This window comes from Gambusia affinis, linkage group LG08 (assembly GCF_019740435.1).
Source record: "Gambusia affinis linkage group LG08, SWU_Gaff_1.0, whole genome shotgun sequence".
NCBI classification, from domain to species: domain Eukaryota; kingdom Metazoa; phylum Chordata; class Actinopteri; order Cyprinodontiformes; family Poeciliidae; genus Gambusia; species Gambusia affinis.
Genome location: NC_057875.1, coordinates 9827652 through 9842106, shown reverse-complemented (window position 1 = coordinate 9842106; position 14455 = coordinate 9827652). Strand labels below are relative to the sequence as shown.

The following is a 14455-nucleotide window of genomic DNA, read 5'->3' as shown; positions in this document are numbered from 1 at the left end:
AACTAAGGGGTATTAGAGTAAAAGGTGCTGAATGTGAGATTAAAAACATAAAATAAAAACCTACATTTTCCCTGCCCTTTCAAAATAACAGTGTTGATCTTTCCCTTAAAGTCTCTATACAATACACCGTCGTTTGTGGTTGGGATATGAACACTTTTTCAAGGCACAATACATCAAGATGCAGCAGTCTGATTGTTGTTATTATTTTTCAAATCAAAGAATGAATAGTAAATGATTAAGTGATTTTGGGATAACCATTGGGTAGCTGTCTGATGGCCAGGCTTTTTTACACTCTTACCTTCTAGCAGGAAGTCGTCTGGATCTAACTTTTTTCTCTTCCTGCTCACTGTCTGAACTGCCGGATGTCTCCTCCTCCTCCTCTTCCTCTTCATCAATTGAGTCATCATCTTTCCAGATATTTCTTATAACAAAGAAATGCCACAAGTTCACCCTCAAGGCCCGTCATAGCTGTTTATCCTCGCAGACCAAATTATGTTTAAATGGCGGCCACAACGTGCTCAGTGTGACCAAATTCAATCAGGGATGAGTCGTTGATTTAGACCAATCAAATTTGACTTAAATGTAGAACATAACCTGGCTGATAGGCACAAACTGAGCCCATTCTGAGACAAACAGATACCCATTTATAAAGTAAGCATTTACGTGACACGCATCACAATATGGAGTCAAATTGACTGGGGAATGACACAGACGTGAAAACAAAAGAGTACTGTAAGGATGAAATGCTTAAAAAACCTCACTGGCAAAATATATGTTAAAATAATATGACTATGGCAGAATGTTAAAGAAACAGAAACCATATTCCAGACCTTCCTACTTACTCCTTTTTCTTCGTTCGAGAAGATTTTCTTTTAGGGCTCTCGCTCTCCGAGTCACTGCTGTCCTGTAGAGGAAGCCAACATGTCAGTAAGCAATCCATCTAAAATGAGTTATTGCACAAAATGTTCACTAGATGGCACAATTGACCGATGATGAGTAGAGGAAGTATTACATTTCAGGATCCATTGTTCTTCCTTTAGTGTCTTTCACATTTGTTTACCTCGGCTCCGATGTTGAGACGAGCCGGCTCCTGTCTGCTGCGATTCGACCTCCTGACGCCATACATATCTGGGTGTTCTTCCCACATCTATAAACAAATCTGATGCTTGAAGGCAGAAATGATAATGGAAAATAAAAATGCTTTAAATCTACACTTCTCATTTAGTACTGACTGGATGTCTGTCTGACTAATACTTAAAGTTTTTGACAGGATATAACATATCTGGCATTTGTGGAAAGTACGACTAATTCCCAAAGATTGGCAACACTTCTGTCATGTTTCGTGTCATACTTCTACACCTGCACAAATTAATAAATATGACCAGATGCAAATATTTGGATGTTCTTTCATTAAAACTTTAACATTATTAAAAGTTGTTTATATCTACCATTATCTGTTGTATGTATAATTTTTTGCAGCTTATTATTAAAAAGGTTATGAGGTTTATTATCAACAATACCAATGAACTTTGAAGTGTTTTCAGGTGAAAGCTGGATATATGTATTCCTAAATCCCAAATTAAATTATGAAGCAACATTTGTGAACTTCAACCATTTTCTTTTGCTGCTGTAAAATGACATCTTGATCAGAGGCCAATAAACATTAAGAAATGACTATTTGCATGCCTTTAAAACAACTGGACCTTTTATTCTGTACTAAGGTGAGAGAATCCTAAAAAGGGAGATGCTAATGTCTTATCCTGTTTGTGAGGCATAAACTTAAGTGTCCTGTGGATCCCTACTTTTGGCCTTTAACTATTCAGTCTTCCAACATATTCAAGACTAATCTGGGACGGTCAGCTTCAGAGACAGCACAGTTTTGTGAGGCCAAAACTCACAAAACTGTCTTGCAATAAAGGAAACTGTTCCTGTTAAAGAGTTCAACCATACGAGTCTTGCAAATCCAACCTTGATTGTATTAAGAGCCCAACTACCTAATCCAAGAGAGGTCAACCTTCACTTCCTGAAAACTGGACCTGTAATCTGATTCAGAAACACTGATCCTCCCTTCCTATCATCCTCACCCGTCACCAGGAGTCCTAATCAAATGACCTTTACCTTCTTCACATCAGCCAGGCGCTCCTTCTTCCTGACTGGTTTGTCTTTGGCCTCGGAAGTGGCTTGCTGCGATTTGGACCCGACGGATTCGCTCTCTGACTCAGAGCGGCTCTCTGACTCAGAGGAGCTGTTTGATTCAGAGTTGTGCGATCGCCTCCTCACACTGCCATGCTCGCTTTCTGACTGACTTCCAGACTCAGATGCCGAACGGTTGGACTCCTCTGAAGCTGAATTGCTATAGAAAAACAAAATATGTTGATTCTTTGATTGTATGATGCAAGTGTGTTTTATATTTCCCACACTGTAACATATCCAACCAGGTGGATCAAATGCATGCATTCTCACAAACTTTGTGCAAACTGATCATCTGAGCAAGTAGTGCCCCTCTTCTTATATTTCTTACAATTGCCAACATCAATTTTTCTACATAAACTAAAGATCATACACCCTAATAATGATCCAGATTTTAGTTCCTCAATGTTCCATTTAACCATTCTGGTTTTAGGGTGAACTCATAATACAACACATTTTAGCAAAACATGACTAGATGATATTTACATCTCCATTCAAAACTAGCTTTTGAATTAATAAGGCAATTACAAAGTTTCTGCAATGGCCCTGCACTTAGTCCTATTAAAAATATATGAATTATTCTTAAAATGGAAGTCAATAAGAGGAAGTCATTCAATTTAAATAAACAACTATTTCTCATAAGTGGACTGGTCAAACATACAGTGAAAAATTAATCCAGAAGCCTATAAAATATATGTGACTTCTCTGTAATTTATTGAGAGATGCCATCGCAAATATTAGTAAATATTAGAGTCTTTATTTAAATTTTTGACAGCTGAATTGATAAAATCCACATTAAATTCGAACTTGTGCAGTCGATGACTGTGGGAAAAAAAAAAAAAAAAACTAGATTAAATGGCTCAAAGTGTACTAGTCCTCCATAAGCAGTTCAGCTTGTGCTCTTGGTAAGCCTGATGCCTTTTTTTTTTTTACAGGAGCAGTTGTAGAAATGATCCTGAAAAATTCTGAAGTAGAGCCATTAACCAATTAGTCTTTCTTAAACCTGTTATCTTGTCACTCTTTAAACCGACACACTTATGACACTTTATCACATGACTTCCAAGTTGTCCTTAGTTGGGAGGAGAGTAACTTAAGCCTTTTTGTTTAGGTTTAGAGATACATTAATACATCTTTGTATTCAGTATCAACAGGAAAACTGTACACAAAACGTCTTAGGAATTATCTCATGATTATTTTGGGTCTCCTTAAATTTCTCAACAGTGGACATAAGAGAGTAAGAGTCGTACAAAGAAGGTATAGCTCCATTTAGCATTTGCCCGTATCTTTCTCTGCAATTCCTCTTTTGTACACATGGAGTCACTATCGGCCACAGTGAATAAATTTAAGTATCTTTAACAGAATGTCTGAGCATAAATAAAATAAACATATTCGGCTACTTAAATTAGCATATAAGCATACATAATTCTAACATTTAAAATATAGTTTGTATTGTAAATTGTACAAAATATAGTTTGTATTGTAAAAGAATGCATGCCTTCTATATGCGTTGCACTTTCATAAAAAATGTTGTAATCTTTTCCCTTCATAAAATTATAAGAGGGTATCAACAATAAAAAAAACAACAACTACGAAATAGTACGATAGAAGATACAATAATGTGGCGGTAGTCAAGCCATTGCCTCAATTCTTACTGCCCCTTTAAGGGCTAGATGAAGAGGGAGGGACATAGCTTTCTTCTTCAATTACTATTGGCTATTGAGCTGTTGTGTGACGTCAAGCCAATCACAAACCTGAACGCAGGCTCCTTTAAGCAATGGTACTTCCTGTTCCTCCTGTGTAGTTCTGAACCCAGTTTTAATAGACAAGCGAGCAAACTAGCCACAGAAACTAAGGGCCATTTTGTGGCCTGAGTATTTGTAAGCTGTGCTTTCTATGTTATATAAAACACAAATCCATTCAACCTTGTTTTGCTACCTCAACTGATCTGATTGCACATTGCTCTGATCTGTAATTGTGTAAAGATGCAGAGCTGAAATCACAGGACACCATTTTACTCTCATCTTAAAAATACTAAAATGGCTGCCTGAAGATCACGCAGAAGACTACAAGGGTGATGTAACTTGCTGCAGTGCATAGTCAATGAAAGGCTGAGAGGAGAATTAGCTGCATTTAGCTTGCAAATGTGTGGTGTCTTCATTTACAGTGGAATATAAATATTCTTTATTGCCCCTCCATGGGGAAAAAAAATTTAAATAATTTTTTAAAAATCAGTAGCAAAGTGACAGGCATGCCAAATCAAGCAAATTCTAAAGGCAAGTATATAGTTATTTGTGGGGGGGAAATGGCTGATCAGGTCTGACACACTGTTACTGCATTGTCCTGACACCATGGGATGATCAAACAAAAACTTTATTGATTAAAGTATGTTTCCACTTCTTTTGAAATTTCTAATAACTTGAAATATCTAGTCACGATATCTAGACATCAAGAATTTTACAGTAAGAAAAACAAATCTCATATAAAGTGTACAGTTTGATATGATGGTAAATATTTAATAAAGAACAAAACATTTTTGGCTACAGAGCTGAAAAAATAACATTTGCAGAAAAGTCTTCAACTAAAACGTTACCCTCAAAATATCCAAGACAGAATATTACAGCAAAGGTTGCAGATAACCTTGTATGCAAAATTGTCTTCCTTGTTAAATTTCTTGACAATTTCTTTTAGCACAATAAACATAAATGACCACTACATGAGAGGAAAAAGTTGGATTAAAAAAAAATTACATATATAAATTACATCTGACTGGACACAGATGTAAAGCTGAAACTTAATGGCAAATATTGCAAACAATAGCATGTATTTAAAACAGTAGAGAAATTAAAATAATTAAAATATGTACTGTTCAGTAAAGCTTCTAATCCATACAAAAATAGATTTAATAATCAGACATATCTGAAGCTTATATATTTGTTGAAATACACTTAAAATAAAAAAGTACCTTGTAAAAACAACCAGTACAACATCCACAATACTGGATTTAAAAAAAAAATTGTTCACAGGTAATGCAAGGTTTGAAAAGTCAAAGTAATCTAAATATTTATAAATTGGTGCATTGCAGTACCGACTTTTAAGACAAGGTCATGTTACATGTTAAATTACATAATTTCATTTGCAACATAGTACAGGATATATAAGATTTCCTGTGGTCAAACATCAACATCTTGTAGGCAATGATGCCTGAACACAGGCCTAAAAACCTCAGTACTGAGAGCAAGAAATGGCAGGAAAAATCAGGGTGTGGCTATTAAACAATAGCAAGGTCATTCATGACACTAGTGATCTTTAAAAAGCAAAGTTGCAAATGTAACACAGGTGATCAACCATGCTTGAAAAGGTAAACAAACCAGATTTGGGGGGACAAATGTAGTGTAAAGTATAATGGATCATACCTTGAAGCATTACTCTGGGTCGATCCTTCGTCCTCTTGTTTTTTATTTTTATTCTTCATCATGATAATATCCTTAAGACTCGATAGTGATGATTTGTCCTTGTATTTACTGTCAAAAAGTTGAAGGTAGCATAAACTATCACAGAAGTCCCATCAGACTGCCTTTTCTCAGGTGGCAGATAAAGCCCAGACGGTGCGACACGAAATGAGAAAATAATAAATCGACTGATTTGAAAATCATAATTTACATTACTAATTTAAATTAAAGGTAACAATAATGATAGATACTGTTATAACAAATCAAGTATTATGCGTATATTCTCCAAAATAGTCCACAGATACAGCCGCATGCCGTGAATTTTAACTGCGTCATCGCATGAAGAATTACAAAAAGAATATATACAAACTACAAAATCTTTCAATTATTCCTTACAAAATGTAAACAAATCAAATCAATGAGAAAACGTGCTAACCAACAAGACATCTAATAGTTTCTTTTTTTCCGCCTGGTCGCAGATTAAATATTTATCCGACTCGGATAAAAATAAGCAGTATAAATGATAACTTTACAAATAACAAAAACGAGTTTGTTTCAAAAAGCTTTCAGGCCTCTAAAGTCTTCATTGCCTGTCAGCGCGACAGAGGCGAAGAGCAGCAGCACTCTAAAAATGGAGGCGCGCCATGGCTGCCGGAGCTCAGTATGGAAAACAACGACAAGCACACGGCCAGAACAGACGGCTCCTCCAGCTCTCAAAATCAGCCAAAAAAAGACACAAAACGCACAAAATCCACCTAAAAAGCGACCGCGTGAACACAGAGCACAGATTTATATGAAAACTAGCCGGCATCGACCGAAGACGAGCAAGAGAATCGGTCTGACAAAACCCAGGGTAGCCTTCCCAAGGATCAGCCGCCATCTACAGCTCCTTCCCTGCTCTGAAAGCTTTGCTCTTGATTGACGTTATTTCCATTTACCCCACACTCAGGTGATGCCTAAGTCCCACCCCTTTTATTATGTTTAAATTTTACTTTATATAAACTAACAGATAACTTAAAACTTAGCAAACAAGCCCCAAAATGAAACCCTTTATTCACAATTATCAAAAGGTTATACTAGACTGTAAAACTATATATTTTTGCAGCAATTACATCACTTCCTGTTCTGCCAGGAAGAAGGACAAGCAGTAGCCATTTTATAACGCATTTCACTATGTGCTTAGGAAACCATATGAATTGCGAACAAAGCTCTTTGATTAATTATATACGTTTATTAATGAGAAACCTTTTAAAATAAACAGCACCATAACATAATTTACCAATTAAACATCAAAACTTGGAAAGACGAAGTTATAATAATCCACCAACACTGGACACAAAAGAAAGGCAAACCACCTTAATTGCATTTAAAAACCAACACTATAATCTGCTTCTGGGTTTTATGCGATGTCAGAATCAAAACAAGCGGGTAAACTTTTGATTTTCCAACTGTTCAACTAATAAAACAAGGCCATTGATGTATATACATACGAGTACACACTTTATTTAAAAACAACATTTGAATATTAAATGTACAAAGATTTTTGAAACAATTCCGATTTCCTCCTAGCATCGGTGATCCATAGTGTCCATGTTGTGGTACAAAAATGATAATAATAAAAAATTAGAAGAAAAAAAATCCACTTAGTCCATTTAGAAAAAAGGTTTCATCTTGACAATATTTGGCTAACTGCCAAATCGCTTGCCATCTTCGCGTTAAACAACGCTGTCTCCACTGCAGCAATATCCAGTTGACCGATTGGTGTCTTGATAGGATAAAAAAAACAACAGAAGAATTGTAAGCCCACAGTGGAACTAAAAAGATATGATTGACTGACTTACTAACAGTGCAGCATGACAAAACTACACTAAAAACAAATGAACTACTTGGCTAAGTTTCAGTTGTGTTGGCAAGAGCTATACGAGCACAAAATATATGAAAATGTTAGTGTTTTGTAATAAAATATAAATGTACAAAGTAAAATGTCAAGTAAAAAATTGTTGTCATTTTCCGTAATTAACAGTCAGTATGACAATGTACTGGATAAAAACAATTTGGTATTGTGGAGCTTGTAGTAACTTATTCTGATTCATATGCGTATACATTTTAGCAGCTGTTCAAATTCCAGTACAACACAGAACTAACAAATTAAGACTTGCACATGGGATTCGATAAAATTATGTTAAAGTATAATGCAACAATATGCATGTCTCACTGTTTACTTTGCTACATTTGGTGGGCCATGAAAACTATGAATAGTTTCCATTAAGTAAATGCCGAAAAAAGCAAAATAATAATAAAAAAAAAAGTCATTAACTGGCCACTAGGGGCAAATGCATCAAAGCATGTTACACCAAAAACATTTTTATTTTGTGGGAATAGTTGATTAAGCAACAGTTGTAACCAAACTACAATTACACAAAATATAAACTCAGCAGATTAGCAAACAACAATAAAACCAAACTAAAATCTACTGTTTTAATAGATTAGGTTAACTTTCAAACAATCATGTTCGGACCACAAACACATTAGCATGCTCACAACTTGATAAGGATGTTATTCTGAGTGTGGAAACCTAATGTATGTCTTAACATCGGAACAAGTGCGTTGTTGTTTTGGAAGACATTTTAAGAAACAACAAATTTATGCATTCAAGCTTTGCTTAAGATACAACTAACTACTTGACTATTCAGCAAAAATAATGGAAGCTCAAGAAAAAAATTAACTTTTTCTTACAAGTGCCACGAGGGGGCAATCCAAACAATATCTAAGAAAAAAGACTGAATTAACCTTTATCAAAAGTTAAACCAGTTAGGGTAACTGCATTTTGCAAGTACCACTGATTAAATAAACAAACACATGGTTTGAGAATGTCCCCACCAGCTCATATGTACTGCTTGGTCAAGCCTTTATAACTAAAACTCAATGTGACCAAGACATTAATATAAAATAACCGAGCCAGATTTCCTACATCTATTAAAAGTAATTTCAATATTGAAATGGGAGGAACTTACAAAGTTGTCTTCTTTCTATTTGGATTTGGCACATCTTCTTGCAAGTCTCCTATGTCTGCTGTGGAATAGAAAAAAAACCAATTAATGATAACCACTAACCTACATAAGGTCTGCAACATTTCCCTTTTTAGGTTCACAATAAAAAACAATTAAAAAGGGTTCAGGTCAATGTGATAAATATATAGATAAAGAATATGTCAGATACATTTTGAACCAATATTGTAGCTTCAGATAAAAATATTTCATCCTAAGGCATAAACAATTATGAGGATTCCTGTTGGACTGTCTTGAGTCTCCAGTTTACATTAAAAAAAAATGCACCTAACAGCCAACAATCATTTAAAACTAGTTCCATTTGTTCTTTTTGCCTATACTCTGCATTACAAGGTCATCAAAATTTCTGAACAATTTAAAGAAACCATGGTGAAGAAATTTTGAGTCAAGGGGCATGCTGAGATTACTTCTTGTAAAAATGACCACTTAAGATAAAACAAAAAATACAAGCAAACCAAAACTCCTTTAAACAAAGTTCTGTATGTCTTGACATTTTGACTTAATTGGCTAGAAAAGACTTGATCAGTATATATTGTGTTTTATCATCATATGTATCAGTTTCCCACATTGTTAATAATTTTTTATAACTTTATGACAAACATTATACCATTTCTGTCCAAAAGATGGATGGACTGGGTGGGTCTACATAATACATTGCAAATTTCTTGTTGTCGCAATGTTACAGTATGCATTATACCTATTGCAAAGAACTGCTTGAAGTCAATGTTATTTAATTAAGTAGCATGAATTCAGACTTTTCCTTGTTTGCAATGTATCCACTGACATCAGGTATTTTAGAGGTTGATAGTTGCTTAATTGCCAAAATATCAGAAGTCAACAAGAAACAACTTCTTCAACAAAACTTAAATTTTTGGTAGAAATCATTTGCGACTCTACTTGACTGCATACTGAGGAGGAAATTCAGACATTTAATTCAGGTGTGTTGGACCAAGGACACATCTAAAATGACAGGACACCAGTCCTTGAGGAATGGAGTTGAAGGCCCCTGATGTATGGCTTGAGTTCAAAGTAGAAAGACATAAACATTGTTTACTTATTTTTCATTTATCCTAAGAGATTTTGTGACAACGATGTAAACACAAAATCACATACTGCATGTTTTCCCAAACACCATGCAGTCGCAATGTTACTGTTTGGGTAAATTTAATTCCAATGACAAGCATTAACATTTTATGTTTGATCCACTTTTGATAGGTGTTCCAGGAGTTTAATCAGCACAAAAACATACTCTTGCACACAAATAGTTGGAGTAAGATGTTAAAAGTTAAAAAAGCATTTGGATATTCGAAACCATGCAAGTATGGCATGGGCTTCCAGAAGGAGTGTCATTTTGTTAGAAAAATTGTAACCACTGTACTTAAAGACTTTGACTCAACGGTACTGACAACAAATGGAACTCATCCATGATCAACTGAAGTAAATTGGTTACTGAATTAATTACAAACTATTAATGCAGTAGGAAAACCTTTTTTTTAAACGCTAGTAAAACAATTTTCATGGAAAGCAGAATTTATAGCTTGGTGGTCATTTGATATTGTATTCATTTTAAGTGGAAAACTATTGTTACCGAATTGTAACTAACCCATTTATGAATAAAAGTTTTTACGTAACAGGTGAACTGAAGAAAACACTACACAGAGGCATAATTAGCATATTAATAAGAAGTTGCTAAAACACCACACACAAGTGTTACCATGTGAAAAGTGACGCTAGACTTGCATTTTAGGATGGAAGTTCATTATGATTGGAAAATGATCAACAACTATCATTTCTACTGCATTACAAATATGAATATGAGTTGAGGAGAAAAACAAAATTGGGTGCATAAGTTGTTGGGACTTTAAAGCCACCACTAGGGGGGCAATCAAAGTTAAACACTTTTTAAGCCAGGGCTAACCATAATTTTTTCTACCTTAATGTAATGTGTGAATTGACTATAACGGATTTAGGTCAAGTATTGCTAAGCCTTTAAGTTGGTGAAGGAAGTAGTCACAGAGCAGAGTTGGTGAATAGGTGTGACTGGGGTTTGGGATGTTATAGTCAATAAAGCTACAGTAGCTGCTTTGAATCAGTCACAATAACTTCATTCATAGTAAGCAGACGGGTTGGCTTTTTTAGTTCAATTATTTTGATAAACTGGTTGTCATATTTTTGTAGGGATAATTGAATAATGGGCAAGTGAAATTTGTCTATGTAAAGGGTCTGTTAAACTAACTTGCTAATTGAAAGCATATTACGTCATTTTGTAAAAGCAACAGTTAGGTGAAAATAAATAGCCGAAGTGGTCATTTGTAGTAGAGTGGGGGTCCAAATTAACAAATACAAATTGTGTTAAAAGGGTTTTGTGTAATATAGCGGTTTATGTATTTTAAGACGAGATCATTCATAAACTGAAAAAATTGCCCAGTTAAATAAAGCCCCGCCCCACTACTTTTGGTTTGGCCATAGTTAGCTTGGATTTATTATAGCAACAAACATCTTACTTGAGTGTCACTTTGTGTTGTGAAATGTGTTAAATGTAATTAAGTGTTGAACAGTTTATCAGTAATGTAAATTTGAGTTAAAATATGTAGGCTTGATTTTAATGGATATATGTGCATGACATGCTAGCTATTTATAATATATTTTCAATAAATTGATATGAGATCAGATGTTGTTTTTTGACATGGAATAGGGTGCTGAAGTTGACTCTTCGTTGTTATGTCTTGGAACTGCCAAAGGAGGCAGTCCCAGTTAAGGTTGCCTGAAATCGTGAAGTGAGGGGCATCAATACATTATAATAAATGGTAGTTCAGTCATTCATTGGCTACGCAACTTTAGTTGCAAATTGTTTCGCGAAATGCCAAGTGGTTCACCACGAGTTATCGATAGTTGTAAAAGTTTGTTTAAATTCGCAAATTTATCGTGAAACTGTATTTTGACAAGGGGCTACTGATATGATGTTTCCGTTTGTATGGCCGGAACCATGCAAAACATATGTTTTGTAATACAAATACTTATACTAAAAAAAAGACGTAGTCAGGGTAACCTAGTTTTAAGCTAGCCAGTAGGTGAGCCTGCCAGAAATACATAGTTTGTCATCACACATAAAACCACTAAGTACCGTACTCGTTGGCTAGAGCTTACTTTTCTTTAAGATAATACGAAAGATAAATCAGGAGATGTTATTCAACATACAACACAAATAACATACATTTGGTCATCTAACAACATTTTTCAATTTGTGTCAAGAATAATACTTACAGATTTCCATTGCAGAATGAATCCGTCAAAGTTCTTCAATTCACGGTGCCTAACCTTTAAAACAGAAACATAACGATTCAGAAAAGACAAGACAAAACAGCACACCCTACTGGTTACACATATATATGTATTGTAGTAAAGACAAAGAAAATTGTAACTGCAGAGTGCAGCTTGAATTACATAAAATAAAACATACCATTCTACATCTCTGAAGCAATCTTCAATTTGACACTCTCTGCAAAACATCAATCGGAATTTCTGTAAAAAAAAAAAAAACAAAGCATAATTTCGATTAGTTATGCCAAACAAATTTGCAAATTCCTGTTGCCAATAAAACCAGTAACTGATTTTCATGCCCACCATACATAAATTTGAACTGGTAAATGGTTCATTAAATAGTGATAAAGTATTTGTATATTTAGTCAATGAAAGATTAGATTTTTGAGGGACTTAGTGGTTCAAAATCCCATGTAAATCTGTCTTAAATCGTGGCATCCATTTCAGAACAGCTTTCAGTCGACATTTTGTCTATGTGCTGGCTGATACTAATCCTTTGGATTTTAAAGTAGTGCCTGATTCAAATAACTAATTTAAGACTTGATATCATCAATTTCACTGTTTGACTTTAAAAGCAAATGACTCACTATCCCTCTTTGCGAGACAGAAAAATTAAGAGAAATTAATTTATTTATTTATTATACATCAAATAGATTTTCTTCATATTAACAAGTTTGCTAAGAATTTTTGACTTAAAGTTCTTTACTGACATAAACTAAAGCAGGAATGTCCCAAAAAAAGAAAGACTTATTGTAAATATCCATATTACTTCTCTATTCAGTACCTCAAAGGGTTAAAAGCCAACACCCTATTTTGTATTTCGACATATATCTAAGCTTTTATAACATAAAGAACCTTTAGTTAGCAATCAGGTCAAACATAGTAATGTGTGGGGTCCAAATGTACAGAATTATTGTCAAAAGTTATATTTTTGATGTTTTAACAAGTTCTCACTATCTGTTACTATTGTTTAAAATGACTAAGCATTTTGAAAAACCCTTTTCCAGAAAATCTGCTACAAACTACATTTGCAACCTTTATGAAATGATTATACCGAAAAAAGAAAGATTTTATTTATGTTTTTTGTTATTTCCAATCCGATGAAAAAGCTCAAAAACTGAATAAACTGAAAATAAACAAAAATGTGCTTAAGGCTGTTGTGTTGTTGTCAAGTGATGTCAATAAAACGTTTAAAAAACGAAAGATGAAGGTAATGGTCCTGTTTTTATCGAGTAAAACCAAAGAGTAGTTTGCCCTCTCAAGGACAAAGCAAATTTTAAATGCGTAGGTTAAAATAACTCCAAATATATCAAGAATAAATACACTTCTCTACATATGAACCGAGTTATCTCAAAACACAGATGGGAAACATGCAAAATTTGTAAACTAAAACATAACTGTAAGCTTTTTACAGTATGTTAAAGGTTTTCTCTATTCTTCGCGGACAACACCATGGCCATTTTTACAACACTGCGCCTAACTGTCGTTCTTTCCACCATATTGCCATGCGCGCCTGATTCATATTCACGGCTAATAATACAGGATTTCTCGCAGTTTCTTACCAATTTCATCAGCCGTGGCTACCCCCCATCGTCTACCACCGTCACTGTTGCATTTAGGAGAGATTTTCGTCGTTTTGGTGGGTTTTTGAGCTGCGCCGTCCCCGACTTCATCTTGCCCGTCCTTCGCACGTCGCTTCTCTGCTGTGTCTGCCCTCCTCTCCGCCTCTCACTGCGATCATACCCTTCAACGGCTCTGCCCACTTTCCTCAACGTAAGCCAAACTTCACTTCCTCTACAGCCCCATCCAGACAGCTGGGGCAACCCAAGTAACCGGAGAAAGGCAAAAAAAATAGCATTAAATGACTATGGACAAGTTTAATCTTTTCTTTAGAAATATTCTTACTAACATGAAAACCTATAGCAACGAATGTGGGTTTTATTTTTTGTTTGTTTGATTTTTTTTTGTCGAAAAATCTCTTCGCACCCAAACTGTAGAAAGAAAATTAAGCTTAACTGGGTTTGAGTAAATTGATTTTCTCATCAGAGGCCAATAAAGAAAAGATAAACCAAAAATAAGAGTATTGAATTAAAGTGCAACTAAGTTTTGTTTTCTGGTCATAACCAGATTATAATAAATTGGAATTTGGTGTAACTTTCTTTTCACATTGTGTAAATATAAAATCTGCAAAAAATTGGCCCATTTTCAGATATTCTGAGACCTTCCATATCTGAATTTGTACTATAGCAAATGACATCACTGCTCATTTGTGGCTGGACTGGTGCTTACTGATTCTCTGAGCACATGCCATAAAAAAGACTTTACTTACCTTAATATTTAATATTTTTGTTTTATCTGGTATGGTTTTGTGGTTTAAAAAAATGTGTGAACGACAATATTTTAAATACGTTTTTTAATGTAGGACCA

General features: G+C 34.6%; 1 protein-coding gene across 1 annotated transcript in view; it reads right to left on the bottom strand.

The window, feature by feature from the left end:
* chd2 (chromodomain helicase DNA binding protein 2) overlaps positions 1 to 13815 on the bottom strand; it is a 29356-nt gene extending 15541 nt beyond the window's left edge. The window contains exons 1-9 of the mRNA XM_044125234.1: positions 13591 to 13815; positions 12168 to 12229; positions 11972 to 12025; positions 8654 to 8711; positions 5604 to 7404; positions 2119 to 2353; positions 1061 to 1147; positions 843 to 904; positions 299 to 421 (exon numbers count right to left, since the gene is read on the bottom strand). Coding sequence (XP_043981169.1) covers positions 299 to 421; positions 843 to 904; positions 1061 to 1147; positions 2119 to 2353; positions 5604 to 5665 — 569 coding nt within the window. The 5' untranslated portion in view covers positions 5666 to 7404; positions 8654 to 8711; positions 11972 to 12025; positions 12168 to 12229; positions 13591 to 13815. The remainder of the gene's footprint in view (positions 1 to 298; positions 422 to 842; positions 905 to 1060; positions 1148 to 2118; positions 2354 to 5603; positions 7405 to 8653; positions 8712 to 11971; positions 12026 to 12167; positions 12230 to 13590) is intronic.
* Between the last annotated feature and the right edge of the window lie 640 nt (positions 13816 to 14455).